The 17309-nt window shown below is 45.3% G+C and overlaps 2 protein-coding genes, 1 long non-coding RNA gene and 1 pseudogene across 4 annotated transcripts in view; all 4 read left to right on the top strand.

Annotated features, from left to right (window-relative positions):
- The window catches only part of LOC120684593 (tropinone reductase-like), an 81559-nt gene extending 69214 nt beyond the window's left edge, over positions 1-12345 (top strand). For both annotated transcript variants that reach the window (XM_039966454.1, XM_039966453.1), the window contains exon 4: positions 12264-12345. In XM_039966454.1, coding sequence (XP_039822388.1) covers positions 12264-12272 — 9 coding nt within the window. In that variant the 3' untranslated portion in view covers positions 12273-12345. The remainder of the gene's footprint in view (positions 1-12263) is intronic.
- LOC120684595 lies at positions 2647-4612 on the top strand (annotated as a pseudogene).
- Positions 10371-13515, top strand: LOC120684597 (tropinone reductase homolog At2g29150-like). The gene is made up of 4 exons (XM_039966457.1): positions 10371-10750; positions 10830-11055; positions 12264-12370; positions 13186-13515. The coding sequence occupies exons 1-4, from the start codon at positions 10460-10462 to the stop codon at positions 13210-13212; spliced, it is 651 nt and encodes a 216-aa protein (XP_039822391.1). The 5' UTR covers positions 10371-10459; the 3' UTR covers positions 13213-13515.
- Positions 13516-13592: 77 nt separating this feature from the next.
- Positions 13593-15197, top strand: LOC120684599. The gene is made up of 3 exons (XR_005679365.1): positions 13593-14559; positions 14643-14779; positions 14889-15197. It is a non-coding gene; the product is annotated as an uncharacterized LOC120684599 (long non-coding RNA).
- The last annotated feature ends 2112 nt before the right edge of the window (positions 15198-17309 follow it).

The following is a 17309-nucleotide window of genomic DNA, read 5'->3' as shown; positions in this document are numbered from 1 at the left end:
CAGGCGCCAGTCACGCCAGTGGTGCAGCCTCATCCCGCTCCTCAGCCAGTTAAACAACAACCATTAAGAAGGTCAACTCGGCCGAGGAAACTAGCTCTTCCTGACTGCTATGAGACATACTTAAGCGAAGATTTGTATGATGTTGGGAAGATTAATGACCCTGCCACATTCAGAGAGGCAGTTGAATGTGAGAATTCCACTAAATGGATTGAAGCCATGGAAGAGGAACTAAAGTCTATGAGTTCTAATCAGGTCTGGGATTTAATAGAAATTCCTGATGGAGTCAAAACAGTAGGCTGTAAGTGGGTCTACGAAACCAAATGTGATTCCAAATGGAAGATCGAAAGATTCAAGGCAAGGCTCGTAGCTAAAGGGTTTACACAGAAAGAAGGGATCGATTATAATGAAACCTTCTCTCCTGTGTCCACCAAAGATTCATTCAGAGTTGTCATGGCACTTGTAGCTCATTTTGATATGGAGTTACATCAGATGGATGTTAAGACTGCGTTCCTAAATAGAGACTTAGATGAGACAATTTATATGGCGCAACCGGAAGGTTTTGCCATTAAAGGTAAAGAACACATGGGATGCAGATTAAAGAAATCCATTTATGGACTTAAGCAAGCGTCCAGACAGTGGAACCTCAAATTCGATGAAGTTATTAAGAAATTCGGATTTGTGGAAAATGATGCAGATAGATGCATCTACATTAAATCCAAGGGTGGAAAACTAAAAATTCTAATACTGTATGTGGACGACATACTGTTAGCCTGCAACGATAAGAACATGTTGCATGAGACTAAGAATTTCCTCTCATCTTATTTTGATATGAAAGATCTTGGTGAAGCCTCGTATGTACTTGGCATTGAGATACACCGAGACAGAGCCCAAGGCGTACTAGGATTATCTCAGAAAGCTTATATTGAGAAAATGCTTAAGAGATATAATCTTGATAAGTGCAATACGTCACATGTTCCGTTGCAGAAGGGCGATAAGCTAAATGGAAGTCAATGCCCTAAGAATGATTTTGAAAGAAGTAAGATGAGTAATATTCCATATGCATCAGCTGTTGGAAGCTTGATGTATGCGCAGGTCTGTACGTGTCCAGACTTAGCATTTATAGCCGGAGTACTTAGCAGATATCAGTCTAATCCAGGATGGGCTCACTGGGTAGGCGTTAAGAAGGCATTAAGATATTGTCAAGGCACAAAATATCATATGTTAACATATAAGAGATTAGATAATCTTGAGGTTGAATGTTACACTGACGCTGACTTTGCTGGTGATGAAGATGACAGGAAGTCTACTTCTGGTTATATTTATACACTAGGAGGGGGAGCGATATCATGGAGAGGTGGTAAGCAAGGTATAACGGCTGCATCTACAATGCAAGCTGAATTTGTGTCATGTTATGATGCCACAGGACAGGCAGTGTGGCTTAAGAACTTTATACCGGCATTAAGACTTGTTGATAGCATCTCGAGACCTATCACAATGTACTGCGACAATCAGGCTGCAGTTTTCTTTTGCGCAAACGATAAACTAAGTGGTGCTTCTAAGCACATAGATCTTAAATATCGTGTCGTGAAAGACAAAAACCGGGACAATACACTTAAGATTAAGCATATAAGTACTAAAGAAAATATTGCGGATCCACTCACAAAAGGCCTACCACCAATCCTCTTTCAAAAGCATGTCCTAGGCATGGGTCTGGTGGGTAGCCTGGATCAAGTCCTGGTTCAGGGCCATTAAATTGCCCCAATTAAGAGTAAGAGTTCTGACAAGGTTTCTCAGTAAGACTATGGGTAATGTTGTCCCAGTATGCCGTTGTGCTACTGATGACGCATTGGTCTAGTCCTTACTGACTTACTGAGGAGGAACGTTAGTTTAGTTTAAATTAAGTCAGTGACCGAATATTCATTAGTTTAAGTTGTTGACCTTAGGTCAAGGGGGAGAATGTTGGATTCGTTAGTTTGACCTCGGTCAACCCTTAACCAACGCAATCAGAGGGGATATCCATTCCCCAGATCTCAGACTCGGGAAACAAATCCCGAGTCCGGTTTTGCCGTGATCGGGAGGCAAAACCCTAAGCCCATTAGGCTCGGCCCCGGGCCTACAGCGTGACTATAAATAGAGGGTCAACCCCATAGGGTTTCCCCATCCCAAACTCTCGTGATTCTCACGTAGTCCACCCTAACCGATCGCTAAGCACGCTGGAAGACTCGGAAGCACGAGCACCACGTCCGGGGTAGTGCCGGTGGCGCCCTGAAGGACGCTGCTACCCCGAGAGATCCCTTAAGGAACGACTACGCTATGTCCCCGACTCCGCTCTCGTCGTCAACGACATTACTACTGCGCCGACGACCATGGACGCCACGGCCGCCGGTACAAGACCGAATCTTTATGTTAATCCGCATTAGTGAAGTCAATGTGATCTACTGTGTAGACTAGATGATCCTGTTAGAATGTTCTAAGTTAATGTTTTAACTAACAAGAAGAAGAGGGGATAGACTTGACTACCGGCCCCACATATTATAATGAAAAGGGTGGATCAGAGACTGACATGTGGTTCCTATGTGTCATAATAAAAGTAGAGGCTGAGTAGTAGGAGTTGTTGCTGGAATTGATGGCAAAAAGCACAATTCCATAATAAAAGTAGGGGCTGAGTAGTAGAAGCCCCTATTTAGTAAAGTAGGGGCCTGGAGTAAAGAGAGATGCTCTTTGCCATCAATTCCAGCGGTGAACATACCTGACAGTAGTCAAGAACAGTAGGTTGCACGCGGCAGATGATGGCAGCCGCCGGCGGGAGTCGAGAGGAGAGGTGGAGCCTCGCCGGCGCGACGGCGCTGGTCTCCGGCGGCAGCAAGGGGATCGGGCACGCCGCACGCCATCGTGGAGGAGCTGGCCGGGTTCGGGGCGCGGGTGCACACCTGCTCCCGCAACGCGGCGGAGCTGGAGGAGTGCCGCCGCCGGTGGGCCGACAAGGGCCTGCGGGTCACCGTCTCCGTCTGCGACGTCGCCGTGCGCGCCGACCGGGAGAGGCTCATGGGCATGGTCAGGGACGCCTTCGACGGCAAGCTCGACATCCTGGTAAGGTCGACGGCAAGCGCTTGTTTACAGTGGTCAAGCTGCCGCTGACTGTTGATGCTTACATGAACATGGAGGTGAACAACGCCGGGCAGCTGTTCCTCGCGGCGGCGGCGGAGTGCACCGGCGAGGACTACGAGCGTGTAATGGCGACGAACCTTGAGTCGAGCTTCCATCACAGCCAGCTCGCTCACCCGCTCCTCCTCAGAGCATCCGTCGCCGGAGGAGGAAGCGTCGTCCACATCTCCTCCATCGCAAGCTACCTGGGCTATCCCGGTCTACTGCTCTACTGCATCTCCAAAGGTACGGATACGCAGACAGGAGAAATTTGAAATGAGAACTTATGATACAAGTTTGTGGTAGGATTGTTAAATAGAAAAATTATTGAAGACCTCAGAATATTTTGTACAGTTCACCAAGATTATCCATCTTTTGATCTCAACCATCACTTTTTTTATCCTTCAACAAAATAACTAATTTTTTGAAGAAAACAACATAACTAATTCACAAGACAACTCTATTTACACTTTATTTTATTTGGAATGAATCAAAAGATTCTTTTTTATTCCAAGCGTATATATCTATGTTATTCAACAAAAATATGAGTTGCTAATTCACACTAGAAAAAACTCTTTATTCCATTCGCCAAAAAAAATCTTTGTTCCTCACAAAATTCTAGCGTACGTGAAGGGGGGATGAACCAGCTTACAAGGAGCCTGGCTGCCGAGTGGGCACAAGACAAGATTCGTGTGAACTGTGTTGCCCCAGGCACTGTGACAACTGATATACTCAAACAGGTGAGTGCAGCGTCAACTAGACAGAAAAAAGAATCAACTTATGCATTATCCATTTTTGAAAGATTTTTTACTTTACCTCCAGAATTCAATCACTTTTCTAACAGTTTGAGTTGAAGTGGCCATCTAGTTGTTCGTTCCCTTTCCTATATAAATGGCAGATACATAGAACAATTTTTCCTTTGACTAGATATTTATGATAATTATTGTTAATATTACAATAATTTTACATGGACCGATAAGTCAACCGACCGGTAAAAAAGCATTTCTTCTTTAAATAATCGTATATAACCAATTAGATGCAAAATCCATACTCGTACTAGTAAATTTTCTAATGGACAAATAATGGAATTAATTTATTCACTTCTCCAAATCTATATGGAGTTGGCAGGTGGAGCAGGAAGCTCTAGAGCAAGAGATTTCAAGGGTTCCAATGCATCGGAGCGGCGAGCCTGAGGAGGTCGCGTCCGTGGTCTCATTCCTCTGTATGCCGGCGGCTTCCTATGTCACCGGCCAAGTCATTTGTATCGATGGTGGCCGCACCATAAGTGCGTGAGCCACTAGATACCAACTTAAGCATAACACTTCCAAAGGGTATCTCTTGATGTGGTAATAATGTCCTCCGATCCATTGGAGGTCATGCATGATATCCAGTATATCATGTGACCAGACATTCTTTCAAGACCCTATGGTGACTTCATTAATTTTGAAAATTTGCCGGCTCAGTTTTTCGAATATGCTCATAAGAGTAGGATTTGCGTACGTGCACTCGTAGAGGTGAGTCACAACCGGAGACCACGAGTTCGCCGTGTGCCCGAGGCACACGGCGAAGACTTCACCGACGGTGGCCGACGGCAAAGCGCGGACGGCAGCCACGGGGACGGCAAAGACCTTGTTTGCCGTGTGCCAAAAGTCGGGCACACGGCAAACCTTTTCGCCGTGTGTATATATAGGCACACGGCGAAAAAAAGCGGGCAGACGCCGTCACGGCCAGCTGACGGCGTCGGCGGCTGTTCGCCGTGTGCCCGGACGGCAGGCACACGGCAACGCTCCCAGATTCGCCGTGTGTCCAGACGGCAATCACACGGCAACGCTGCCAGATTCGCCGTGTGCCCGGATGGCAGGCACACGGCAACGCTGCCAGACTGGGCACACGGCGAACTTGGTGTCCAGGGCTGGCCATATGGTCACTTTGCCGTGTGCCTAGTCCCTGGCACACGGCAAAGGGACCAAACAAATCCTTTTTTTATTTTTCACGTATAAAGGACCCCATATCATAACGTATATATCACAGGCATTACATATCATATATATATCACAACAAACATCACAGGCACTATATATCACAATATATATATCACAACTAGCCACAAATAACTTCAAACACATCCAGAAGTCCAATGCAAAGTCCTGCAAATTCACAACATATCCAGAAGTTCACAAATACATATCCAGAAGTTCACAAGTCCATAAATATTGAAATAAACTAGTTTATGGCTGTGGTGGGCCGTCGAACGGTGGTGGGCCGCCGAACTTAGGTGGGAACAACTGCTGTGGGAGCGTCAGTGAGATGCCCGGCGACAAGTCTAGCGTATTCGATGCCGCCGATAGATTCTACAAAAAATGTAAGACAGTAAATTGAAGGTGAGACAAAAACGAAGTTCTCAAGTTATAATCTAAACAAGTTTAAATATGTAGGTCCCCTAAATCGTAAAGTGAGTAATATAAGTCATAATCTCTAAGTCTAAAGTTCTCTAATTATCTAATACTTTAAAAGAAACTAAAGGGTTTTCAAGATACTCACAGGAGGAGTAGTAGGAGCAGGAACCACAGGGAAGGCTGGGATGGGATTACCCATTTGGACAGAAAGATTTCGAATGTAGTTGTACATCTGGGCCATCTCGGCTGCCTGCTTCTACTCGTTCTCTTGTCGTAATCTCCTCTCTTCGGCCAACGCCGCCTCGTACGCCGCCTTTTGCGCTAGCATTTGGTTCTACAATATTTAATGACAATGTTACAATGCAAATCAAATATATGTACAAAATGAACGAACTATGAATAAATAAGAAATAACCTGAATTTCCTACACTTGGAGCTGCGACGCGGACAGTCGTGGGCGTATGGCCAGGCTATTGGCCGTGCTCCTCGCTCGAATCTGGGAGAGGGTGGGAGTGCTGGCCGTGTCTACAAGGCCATCGCCAATGTAGTAGCGCCCATCTTTCTTGCCTCCTCCCACCCTCATAATGACTTCTCCATCAAGGGGCTGGGTCCTCGGATCCCAGTCTGGCCCATGGACCTGTCTTCCCATCGCTGTGTACGCCTGGATGCGACTGTGGACGGACGGGTTGCTGTTCGCCGAGGGCGGGTCGTCAGGGTTGTAGGTGACGTTGGATGTCGCCATGCCCTTGCGGGCCAGAGCCCATCCCATGAACGGGTTGCACTCCTGGCCTTCATGTGAGGACGACTGCGAAAAAGAAAGAAGTTGATTACAAATTATGCTGAATTGAACGTTAGATTAGAGAAATGAGTCTGTGGCCGAGCAGGGCTGCGGCAGCGCGGCACGTCCTCCTCTCTCCGCGCCGAGCAGGGCCCGGCGGGACGCGTCCTCCTCTCTCCGCGCCTAGCAGGGCCCGGCCGGACGGGGCCCGGCGGGACGCGGCCTCCTCTCTCCGCGCCGACCAGGGCCGCGGCAGTGCGGCGCGTCGGGGCCGGGCGGGGAGGAGCTCGGGGTGGGGCTGGCCGGAGCTCGGGGCCCGGCGGGGCGGGCCGGGCGCGTCGGGGCCGGGCGGGGCGCGGCGACGGACCGGACGGGGCGGGCCGCGACAGACAGGGCGGGGCGCCATGACGGACGGGGCAGGGCCGCGCCGGCGCGTCGGGACCGGGCCGCGGCGGCGCGACTGGCGGGGGGGTGCGGGGCGCGGCGTGGCGGCGCGACGGACAGGGCGGAGCGGAGCTTGGGACGGGGCGGGGAGGAGCTCGGGGTGGGGCTGGCAGGAGCTCGAGGCGGCGGTGCGGGGCACGGAGGCGGCGGTGCGTCAGGCGGAGCTTTGGCTGAGAGGGTGAGAGAGAGAGAGAGTGAGAGAGAGCATTCAAAACGGCTAAGTGTTAAACACTTCGCCGTGTGTCAGATCCACGACACACGGCAAAACAATACAACACACGGCGAAATCCTTTGCCATGTGTTCTGGATCTCGGCACACGGCGAAGAAATATGTTCGCCGTGTGCCACACAAAGGACACACGGCAAACATTTTATTAATCTAAATTGGAATTCTTCTTTTCCAGAAATCACCACTTTGCCGTGTGCCCTAGATTTTTGGGACACGGCAAACCTATTTTTTTTAACTAATTTATTTACAATCATGTTTCACTAAATTTAATGGAATGTAAATTTAAAATTATTACCAAATTAACTAAGCATATCATATGAAGTGCTTCTTTGAAAATTTTGTATTTTTTAATGCATATTTATGTCAATTTAAATATTACCACTTCAATCATAATAGTACTAAAAAATTTAAAAATTGGCCAAAAAATCCAGAAAATCCTTATCTCTCTCTTTTCTTTCTTCCTCCTACTGGTACCATAGATTCCACGAGCATTAATTCCACGAGCAAGATGGGAGTTGATTTTGTCACCTAGCTATTGTTTTCGTAAAATTTGTTTTGAAAACGACTATCCCGCAAATCTCTGCCACCTTTTAATGCATGTCTAGCTCTAAGAGTATGCATATTATTCCTGCTTGCGTGTAGAAAATTTTACCAAATTATTGACAGGAAGTGTGTAAAGCCAGATCTACCACTTATCAGTCAACAGCGATCGGTCAGAGACAAGGACCAAGCTGGAAGCGTGTCCACACGTGGCTTCCAGCAGCTGGGTAGCGTGTACGTGGTGCATCTTTTCCTACACGTCACTGTTGATTTCAATTGAACTACTTACTCATGGGACAGTCACATACTAAGATTATTTCATTTGTTTCTAAATATATAACATTTATACTATGCTTAAACATTATACAAGTCGAGACAAAGCAAGGTCCGATCCTATACTAGAAATTTGGGTTTTTGCAACATTGAATAATTGTGGCAATAGGGGCCAAATCGTAGCAATTTATCTCAATTGCCACGACGTGATGGTCGTTGGGAGCCGTGGCAAGTACTTGCATGGTCTAAACTTTGGGCTATGATTTTTTGGTTGCAATAAATGTGGTACTTGCCACGTAATGAAATATTGCATTTGATAGGTTTCGCAATGACACAAACTATAAAATTATTATTGCAACAACATATTTTTGTGACAAAAAATAATTAGAAGAAAAAACTATAAAAGTTACTATTAATTGGCTTTGAACCTTGGACCTAAAGGAATAGAGTCCTTTACCACTACACTAGAGCAATTTTTGTTGTATATTGCTAATAGTCTACTTTTATTCTCTCTATTCGTCATGAGAATGAATAAAAAAATGTTGCAACAGTTAAAAAATGTGGCAATAGTATTCATATATTGCAACCCTACTTAACTCGTGGCAACAATAACTTTTTTGTGGCAACCATTTTTTGAAATATTACCACACTAGTTTAGCGTGGCAAAACAAACACCTTAATGCAACAACATAAGCTAATTTTGCAATAGATGTTAACCTATTGCAACAGAAGTTGAACATATGCAATGCAAAAAAAAATTCATGGCAATACAACAGATATATTACTACCAAATTTTAAATTGTGGCAATATCACCTACTTATTCCAACGATTTATATGTTGTTGCAATATTTTTGGTAGCAAAACCCTACTTTTCCAGTAGTAGGCTGCTAATCTCATTCAAAAAAGAATTAAAGCTGCTAACAAAAATAGTTGCAAATATGAATGTGAGTCTATTTTTCTAAACACGCTCATACCAAAATTAATTCACCCTTGAACTTTGACTATCTCTTAACTTTGGCGATATAAACATGCATACGGGCCGGAACATCATCTCAGGCACCCGTTGGACATTCTTCGGGATGGCGGCGGCCGGTGGCGAGAGGTGGAGCCTGGTGGGCTCGATGGCGGTGGTCACGCGCGGGAGCAAGGGGATCGGGCACGCCATCAAGCAGAAGCTGGTTACAGCAAATTACATGACCAGAAATTACTGAACTGAGTTACTAAATTACTGAATCATCTTAAGTATAATGGTGTTTAATTATGCGCAGTAGTTATTACTGAAATTTTGTTCAGTAAGTAATGAGTTGGGTGCAGCTACACCTACAGTGTAGAATAACACATGGTGTGGCGTTTATTCTGTACCCAGCAATTAAATTACTGGAGAGAGCAAGAGAGACCCTCGTATATAATTTTTGGCGCCGGAGTGGGGAGCCGGCCTCGTCGGCATGCGTAATGTCGTTTCCATAATTCCATGTATGCCGGCGACCTCCTACCTCGCTCATATATACATAGATTTTGTCTCGATCAATAGTTACATAACAGATTGTTTGCTGCGTAGCTTTGGAGAGATCGAGTCCCTATATCACGTCGGACCAAAAAAAATGGCCGGACCACATGATCATACCCTGTATCTGTATGTGGTGCATTTCTATGTTTTCGCTCCAGTGTTCGTCCATCGACCACACAGATCGTCCACTGACATTTATTTGCAGAAGTGGATGCAGGGCTGGCTCAAGGGGGAGGGCAGGCAGGGCGACGGCCCGGGGTCCACGGAGTAAGGGGCCCAAGATTTAGTGTGTAGCAAGTAGTAATATTTGGTCTAACTTAGAGTATATGAGCAGACAACCAGGCACATAGCCAGTCACACAGGTCTTTCGGGTGGGAGTCACATGCGTGACCTCGAATGGACTTGTCACATGCAGCTCACCCCTCCAAAATTTCGTGTTTTGGGTCTAAAACTGACCCAACAAACCGGTCTACTCGTATTTTTTTGTTTGAATAATTTTTTATTGCTGGAACAATTTTTTTATTGCGGAAACAATTGCTATTGTTCGAGCAATAGAAAAAAATTATTCTAGCAACAAAATAATTATTGAGTCTTGTGTGATGATTTGACTACTAGACACAGGTATGACTCCTAACATTGACGGGTTTTCCGGACTTCCACCCTTCCATGCCGTGATCGCGAGACGGGGTTCGGCGTTCCGTTTCCATCGGCTTTTGTCTGAGCCCGGCGCGAGTGGGTGTTCTCCTTCTCTACAAATACGGGCACTGGACTGGAGTCCAAGTGTCTGACGCACTCACGCACATGCACGACGGCTGGCGCGGCGGCACTGCGGCACCGTGGCCCACACGAGCATATGCTGCCTACCTGCTATCACTAACACTCTAGCAGGTTGCAGGTAATGAGCCGTAAGTTTAATTATTGCTACAGTTTATAATATTAATATTATTCTTCATAAATTATTAAAAACTTTATTTTTTTAATTACTGTCTTAAATGAAAAATAGTTGGCCAAGTACCCATAATATTTGGGTCGCCCCGGGCCCTTGAAAACCATGAGCCGGCCCTGAGTGGACGCGCGCCATCATCGTCACCGCACAGCATCCCGCAAAGCCTAGCGTAGTAGCGTCAGCGTAGAGACAGAGGGCGAGATGGCGGCAGCGGGCGGCGGCGGCGAGAGGTGGAGCCTCGCCGGCGCGACGGCGCTGGTCACCGGCGGGAGCAAGGGGATCGGGCACGCCATCGTGGAGGAGCTGGCGGGGCTCGGCGCGCGCGTGCACACGTGCTCCCGCAACGCGGCGGAGCTGGAGGAGTGCCGCCGCCGGTGGGCCGACAAGGGCCTGCGGGTCACCGTCTCCGCCTGCGACGTCGCCGCGCGGGCCGACAGGGAGAGGCTCATGGGCACGGTCAGGGACGCCTTCGCCGGCAAGCTCGACATCCTCGTGAGTTGCAACCGGGCCTTTTGCCTCCAGACCTCGTCGGACTAGGGATCACCAATAATTGACAAGGGTGACGCGACAGGTGAACAACGCGGCGCAGGCGATGGCCAAGCCGGCGGTGGAGTGCACGGCGGAGGACTACTCCGGCGTCATGGCCACCAACCTGGAGTCGTGCTTCCACATCAGCCAGCTCGCGCACCCTCTCCTCCGGAACTCCGCCGTCGCCGGCGGGGCAAGCATCGTGCACATCTCCTCCATCGCTAGCTTTCAGGGCTATCCAGGGGTCGTGCTCTACAGCATGGCCAAAGGTACGAGTACTACTATGCATCATTTGCATCTGTAATGAAAACGATAGCTTTCAAACACACAAACGTTCCATTACTGACAAAACCATTGTAGGAGTAAGTTGTAACAGTCCAATCCGTTGTTGTTGGGCCAAAATTGGCCGACAAATATTTCACTAATGACAAAATCACTGTAATAGCCCAGCATGTGGCTGTTGGGCCAAAATTAATTTTGGCCCAGCACACATGCTAGTGCTGAGAGCACTTGCAGCAGTCACGGACATTTGACTACCAAATTTTTCCAAGTCAAAATCAAGGCATGCCAATAAATTTTGCTACCAATTGGTTGATGTCTAAAAATTGGCATTTCAATATTTATGACCAAAACAATGGGAAGTTTCTAGAAACTTCTTAAACCTACAAAGAGAAAAATATTGGTTGCCAACGTTTTGGCACCCAACTAAATGAATACCTGACTTTGTTGCCAACATTTTGGCATGTACCTTTGGTAAACCAGTATCTTGGCTTGCCATGATTTTAGCTCGGCACAAATTGGCGTCCTACCAATTAGGCTCTTAGTCCCATACTGCAAACCAAGAGTAAGCTAGACCAACTTAATAAATACTGAGCCTGAGGAAGCTAGTAACTCTGGTTGCAACCTTTTGAGTGAAGCGAGGATGAAAATGCAAGCGAGTTAATTAGCGATCTAGTCCATTAAACATGTAGAGTCGATCCAGCCGTCTTCCTAGGCACGGTTTGTTACAATCATTGTCTACCACTAAGAAGATAATGAGCCTTAACGAGATCAGCTATGTTGAACGAAGAATCAAACCTAGGTAACAAAGTTCTATACCAAAACTAATTTAATCAACCAGATTCTCGTCTAACTAAAATGATTATAGATCCTATACAACTGTAATATTTTGAAAACATACCATGAGATAAATTTATTTACATATATGCTTCTTATTTTTATCCAAATTTTTCAAAGATAAGTTTGGATTTGTAATCCTAATAAAGGGATGTTTCTTGCTTATTTTCATCTCTACTTTTATAGAGTTTCTTTTTCGTCTAGACCGAGAAACATTACTTCAATTTCTTAGGTAACAAAGATCTCACCAAAGTTTGGGATATACTTCTTCCAGTCATACAACTTAGACCATGTATTTTTTATATAATATATATTTATAAGTTGACATATATTTTCCCCATCATTGGAACTTTGCATGCAGGAGGAATGAACCAGCTAACAAGAAGCCTGGCTGCCGAGTGGGCCCGCGACAAGATTCGTGTGAACTGCGTCGCACCAGGCCTAGTCATGACTGACATGACAAAAGAGGTTGGTATTTTACTATTACCAATTGGAGGCTCCTTTCAAGTCTTCACATGAAGCCACTAAGGATCCTAGGTAGACACTCTATAAAAATAGAAAAATCCTAAAAAATTTCATAAAAAATCAGAAACATCCGATCATCAATCACACAACTCTAATTATAATGGCCATTAGATCCGTTATCTTTTCTAATAAATTACCCACTCTGCCATTATAAAAATAGACAGTAACCCCTTAAACATCTATCTAAATTACCCACCTCTGCCATTATAAAAAATATAAAGTAGCCTCCTAATCTTTGTGTAAATTACCCATCTGCCATTATAAAAAATAATACAAATAACCTCCTAAATTTGCATATAAATTATCTTATGTTATTACTAAAAGTTAAAGTTACCTCTAAATCTGAATCTAAATTATATAGTTATAATAAAATATAAAAATGTGCATAAATATGAAATTATAAATTACTATTTATAACATTATTAATATATTATTCATGTATGATGGAAGAGATAAGAATATTAATTTACAAATAAATGATTTAATTAAATATACATGAAGGTGTGATGCAAAATATAATCTTTTACAATTAGATAATGATAAATATGTATTTTAGAACATTGGTTAAAACATTTAATAGATGAAAGAGGGTGTGAGATAGATAATTTAATTATTAACTATAAGTATTATTTTTATATTAATTCTAATTAGTCCGTGCGGGAGCACGTGTTGATAGGCTAGTAGTATATAATTAGTCTATTTGTCTATAAATAAATATTGCCACCTGATTTATATATACGCTGAGTGAAAATATATAGGTGGACATGGAAATCGTGGAGCAATAATTTTTGCCGAAAGTTCCATTGCGCCGGACCGGGGAGCCGGCGGAGATCGCATCCGTGGTGGCGTTCTTGTGTATGCCGGCGGCCTCCTATGTCACCGGCCAAGTCATCTGCGTCGATGGCGGCAGAACCATAGGCGCCTGAGCTGTTTGTTTTCAAGATAATAGAAATTCAGTCGCGCATTATTATTATGCCATGGACGACACAATAAAGGTACTGGCAGAATTGTTTTTGGAAAAGGAAAACTTTATTGATTTCAAAGAAGATACATCCAAGAAACTGAATGATGGTTCCAATATAAAAATATGCAGACCTGCGTGCCAAAGCCTGAAAGTTGTGTTGTGTCTGATGGTGCTAATCAGGAACTATCTCTGTGTAGCCTGTACAGAGCAGCATGTTGATGTCCCGCTGGACTTGCTGCGCGCATGAGCGTGCGCCGCCCGCGGCATTTTCCACCCTGCGGCGGCCGGTGTGGTGGGAGCTGACAGAGCTGAGGTGCTCGGCGTGCGCCTAGGCGTCGGCTCGCGGGTCCGGCGGGGTGTGCGTAGTCTGGGACTGTTCCAGCGCCGGTGCCTGGTCTCCGGGTGCGCTCGCCATGGCGTACTCCCAATCTCCCATCACAGGTGCAGCCCGCGGGGCCAGTTGTTGCTTGTGCTGGAGGCCTCGAGAAACATTCAGCCGCGAGAAGAGGATCATGTCCACATGCATCCTCGAATGAGGGATCCGAACCGAGCAGAAGCTCGATGCGCCGAGCAAGGGCTTCAAGTAAGTTTTCCCCGTGGCTTGGCCTTGGCAGGAGGAGCGCCTCCTACTGGAGATGGAGTGTGCCAAGCTGGTCGGCGACCAAGTCCAAGCTCCCAAAGCAAAAACTCTGGAGCGGTTGGAAAGCGACCCAGCGAGAGGGGCCATGGGGAACTCCAGCGAGCCGCTTTGTTCTTGCGCTACGCCCATGCTCCTCAAAATATTTCGACGCCAAGGAGATGAATATTTCGTTTCCGATATCGTCGTCGGTTTTGCATGCAGAAGAAGAAACTTAGTTGCGGAGGCCTGGTGCTTGTCGACCAATCATTAGGTACGTTTTAGGCTTGCATTGCATTGCTTTCTCCGGGGTCGCATTCTACGATCCTACCCCGGACGGATGATTGTAGGGGCCGGGAATATAATCGAATCAGTTACGTTTTGGGCTTGCATTATTCCATTGCTTTCTCCGAATACTACTTTTGTATGTACTTACATGATGACATCCTCCACTTGTCTGGCCTGGCATAGTATAGTATAGTAGTGTGTAACTTATTATTTTCAGCATTAAGAGGGTGTGGACGGAGTTTCTCCTCTACTTGGACACTACACGTACGTCATCTCTCTCCCTGTCTATACTATATATATTGCCAAACTTCTCCTCACTAGTAACTCATCGTCTCACTCTCGATCAGCTCTCCTCACCAGTAACTAATCGTCTCACTCGATCAGCTGGATCTTAGCCTAACTAACGTACCAATGGTGCCTTCACCATGGAAGAACCTCTCTGCGGCCGCCGCCGTCGTCCTCTTACTCGTCATCCTGACAGCCGGTACGTATTCCTTTCGTTCCATTATTCTTTTCGCGATGTCGTCTCGATCTCCAGTACTATTCCTTTCGCTCTTGCATGTATGTTCATGTCTGGATCCATTTGCATGCAGAGTCCTCGCAGGGTTTTTGGGATGGCTGCAACGAGCACCTGAGCGGCAGTTATAAAGGGGCGTGCTGGCCATTTATTAACGACGCCAAGTGCGGCACAACATGCATACGCGAAAGCTTCGACAACCTTTCCGGCACCTGTCATACCTTTCAATGCTGGTGCTGGACCACATGCTAGGCCTCCTCCAACAGTTGAGCTAGTGCACTACCTCGACGAAGCATCTCCATATAGTATATAAAAAGAGAGAGAGAGAGAGTCTAACTCATGGCATATTGCTCAATGTATCTTAATTTGGTCACGTTAATAAAGTATGGAGCCCACTTTTTTTCTACGAGCTAACACTTGAACAAGAGATAGCAAACTCGACCTCGATCTCTCTTCACCTTCTCTTTCCTTCATGCAAGGCCAGCTCCAGTGTTGTTCCGAATCGAATCGTGGTTCGAAAATACCGAATCGTGCACATAGTGAGCATCGGTATGATCTGTGTGTCAGAGCTAGAAATCGACCTCCGGCGAGAGTCCCAACTCAGCCGATTAAAATATTCTCTTCTACATGTACATTGCTCTCTGCTTCCACTCTCCACTCATTCGAGTTCATTTTAATATGATGATGTGGATTCCTATGAGCTAGCTGACATGCCATTGTTGGAGGAGGCCTAAGATTGTTGCTCATGCGGCTGGTAGCACTCTCATCGGGCCATGATACAATCACTATGTAAGAAAATCTCATAGAAGACGTGGGTTAACTCACATAGGAGACGCAAATTGTTAACCCGCGTCTTGTATAACACATATGTTATAGGAGACGCGGATTAAACGTATATAGGAGATGCGGGTCATCCTCAGATGCTGGGAGCAAACTCATAGCTAGGAGACATAGCTTATTAACGCGCGTCTCCTATATGTTATTGGAGATGTGTTTTAATTTCGTGTCTCCTATACATAATAGTGTCTTCTTTGATAGTTTCTTACATAGTGAATGATGAGCACCTACCTGCTGCCTGGCGTTCAGATCCTTAAACAACAATGATCTATCTGATCCTTCCCGGGCGACCCACATGTAACAATATATAATTAGCAAGGTGGCATGTGCAAATAGCGCGGGTAACTAGTTTTTTTCAACATTTTATCTTATTCTACTTCAAAAAATATATTTAATTTTTTCTTTAGTTGTGTTATAGCAATTATTTTGTCCAAATAGCCTGAACAAAGGTAGTGCCTATGTTTTTTTAATCTTCACATTCGGTTATGCATTTTTAATATGAATTGAAATGAGAGGAAATAGTTGTAATAGAAACATATTTTTTGGTATTTGTTAAAAACATATAAAGTTTTATATATTTTAAGATAAATATAACTTTTTAACTTTTGACTTGGCAATCTACATTTTTACATGAGTTAAAGTTATGGTGCGCGAGTGTTCAATGTATACCGCTTTTTTCATTGTTCTCCAATCTCCGGTTGCTTGATATAGTTGCATGGCCGTGCCCTTTTTGAGGATGTGTGGGACCAATATATTTATTGTTGAAGCTGGTAAGAGCATAGCTAATAGGTACTGCGACTGCTAGCTAGGATGCATGCCATGATGGTAGTGGGTCCTGCTGGCTCAGCCAATCAGAGTGGACAGAGGGGCTCTCAACCGGCTTCAGCAGGCGGATGGCGAGACGCCCACCTCTTTCTCTCTTTTTGTCCACGTAGACTCTCAGCCGGCTCTCCACCACCCATAATACTTGCTAGCCTTCTACTTTGTGCTCATCGCCTCTATCCTCTTTCTACTCCTAAGAGCTTTGCCTCTGTACCACGGTGATCAACAAAGATGCATCCCTAATAATAGAGTGTATCGTTCCATCAATCACTACCTGCAGCTTGTTTTGTACGGGTGTGCATGTTGCTCGTAGCATGATTGGAAGTAGAAGTGTACACCTACCTTTGCACTATTCTTTAAAATCACATCGTAGTAAAATCGTAAAAAAACCTTGTTTCGTTTCATTAATTATTTTTCTACGTAGAGCTACAAAATGTCATGGTCGTTGTCTTTGGCATTTTGCTTTGAGTCCACATGGCCGCATAGGCTATCTCTTGAGTTCTCAGTAATAATGGTACGGTGGCAATTGTCATGACCTACCATGACGACCTACTCATTGTCATCTGAAACGCTTAATCACTCACTTTTGTAATACCATGCAACTACTCAACACCACTACAAAAGGTATATAAATACTAGAGGCTTTCAAATGGAGGTTTTGAAACCGTCATTATGCGTATAACTTTAGAAATGGCGATTAGCGTTGTCGGTTCTCAAACCATCAGAGATAACTCATTATCACCGGCGGGTACCTTAAAGAACCTCTATTACAAATGGTATCTATACCTGAGGTTACATGCAGGAACCTCCATTACAAATGGTATCTATACCTAAGGTT

The sequence above is a fragment of the Panicum virgatum genome, chromosome 8N (assembly GCF_016808335.1).
Source record: "Panicum virgatum strain AP13 chromosome 8N, P.virgatum_v5, whole genome shotgun sequence".
NCBI classification, from domain to species: Eukaryota; Viridiplantae; Streptophyta; class Magnoliopsida; order Poales; family Poaceae; genus Panicum; species Panicum virgatum.
Note: the sequence above shows the minus strand (reverse complement) of the source record. Positions and strands in the feature narration are given on the sequence as shown.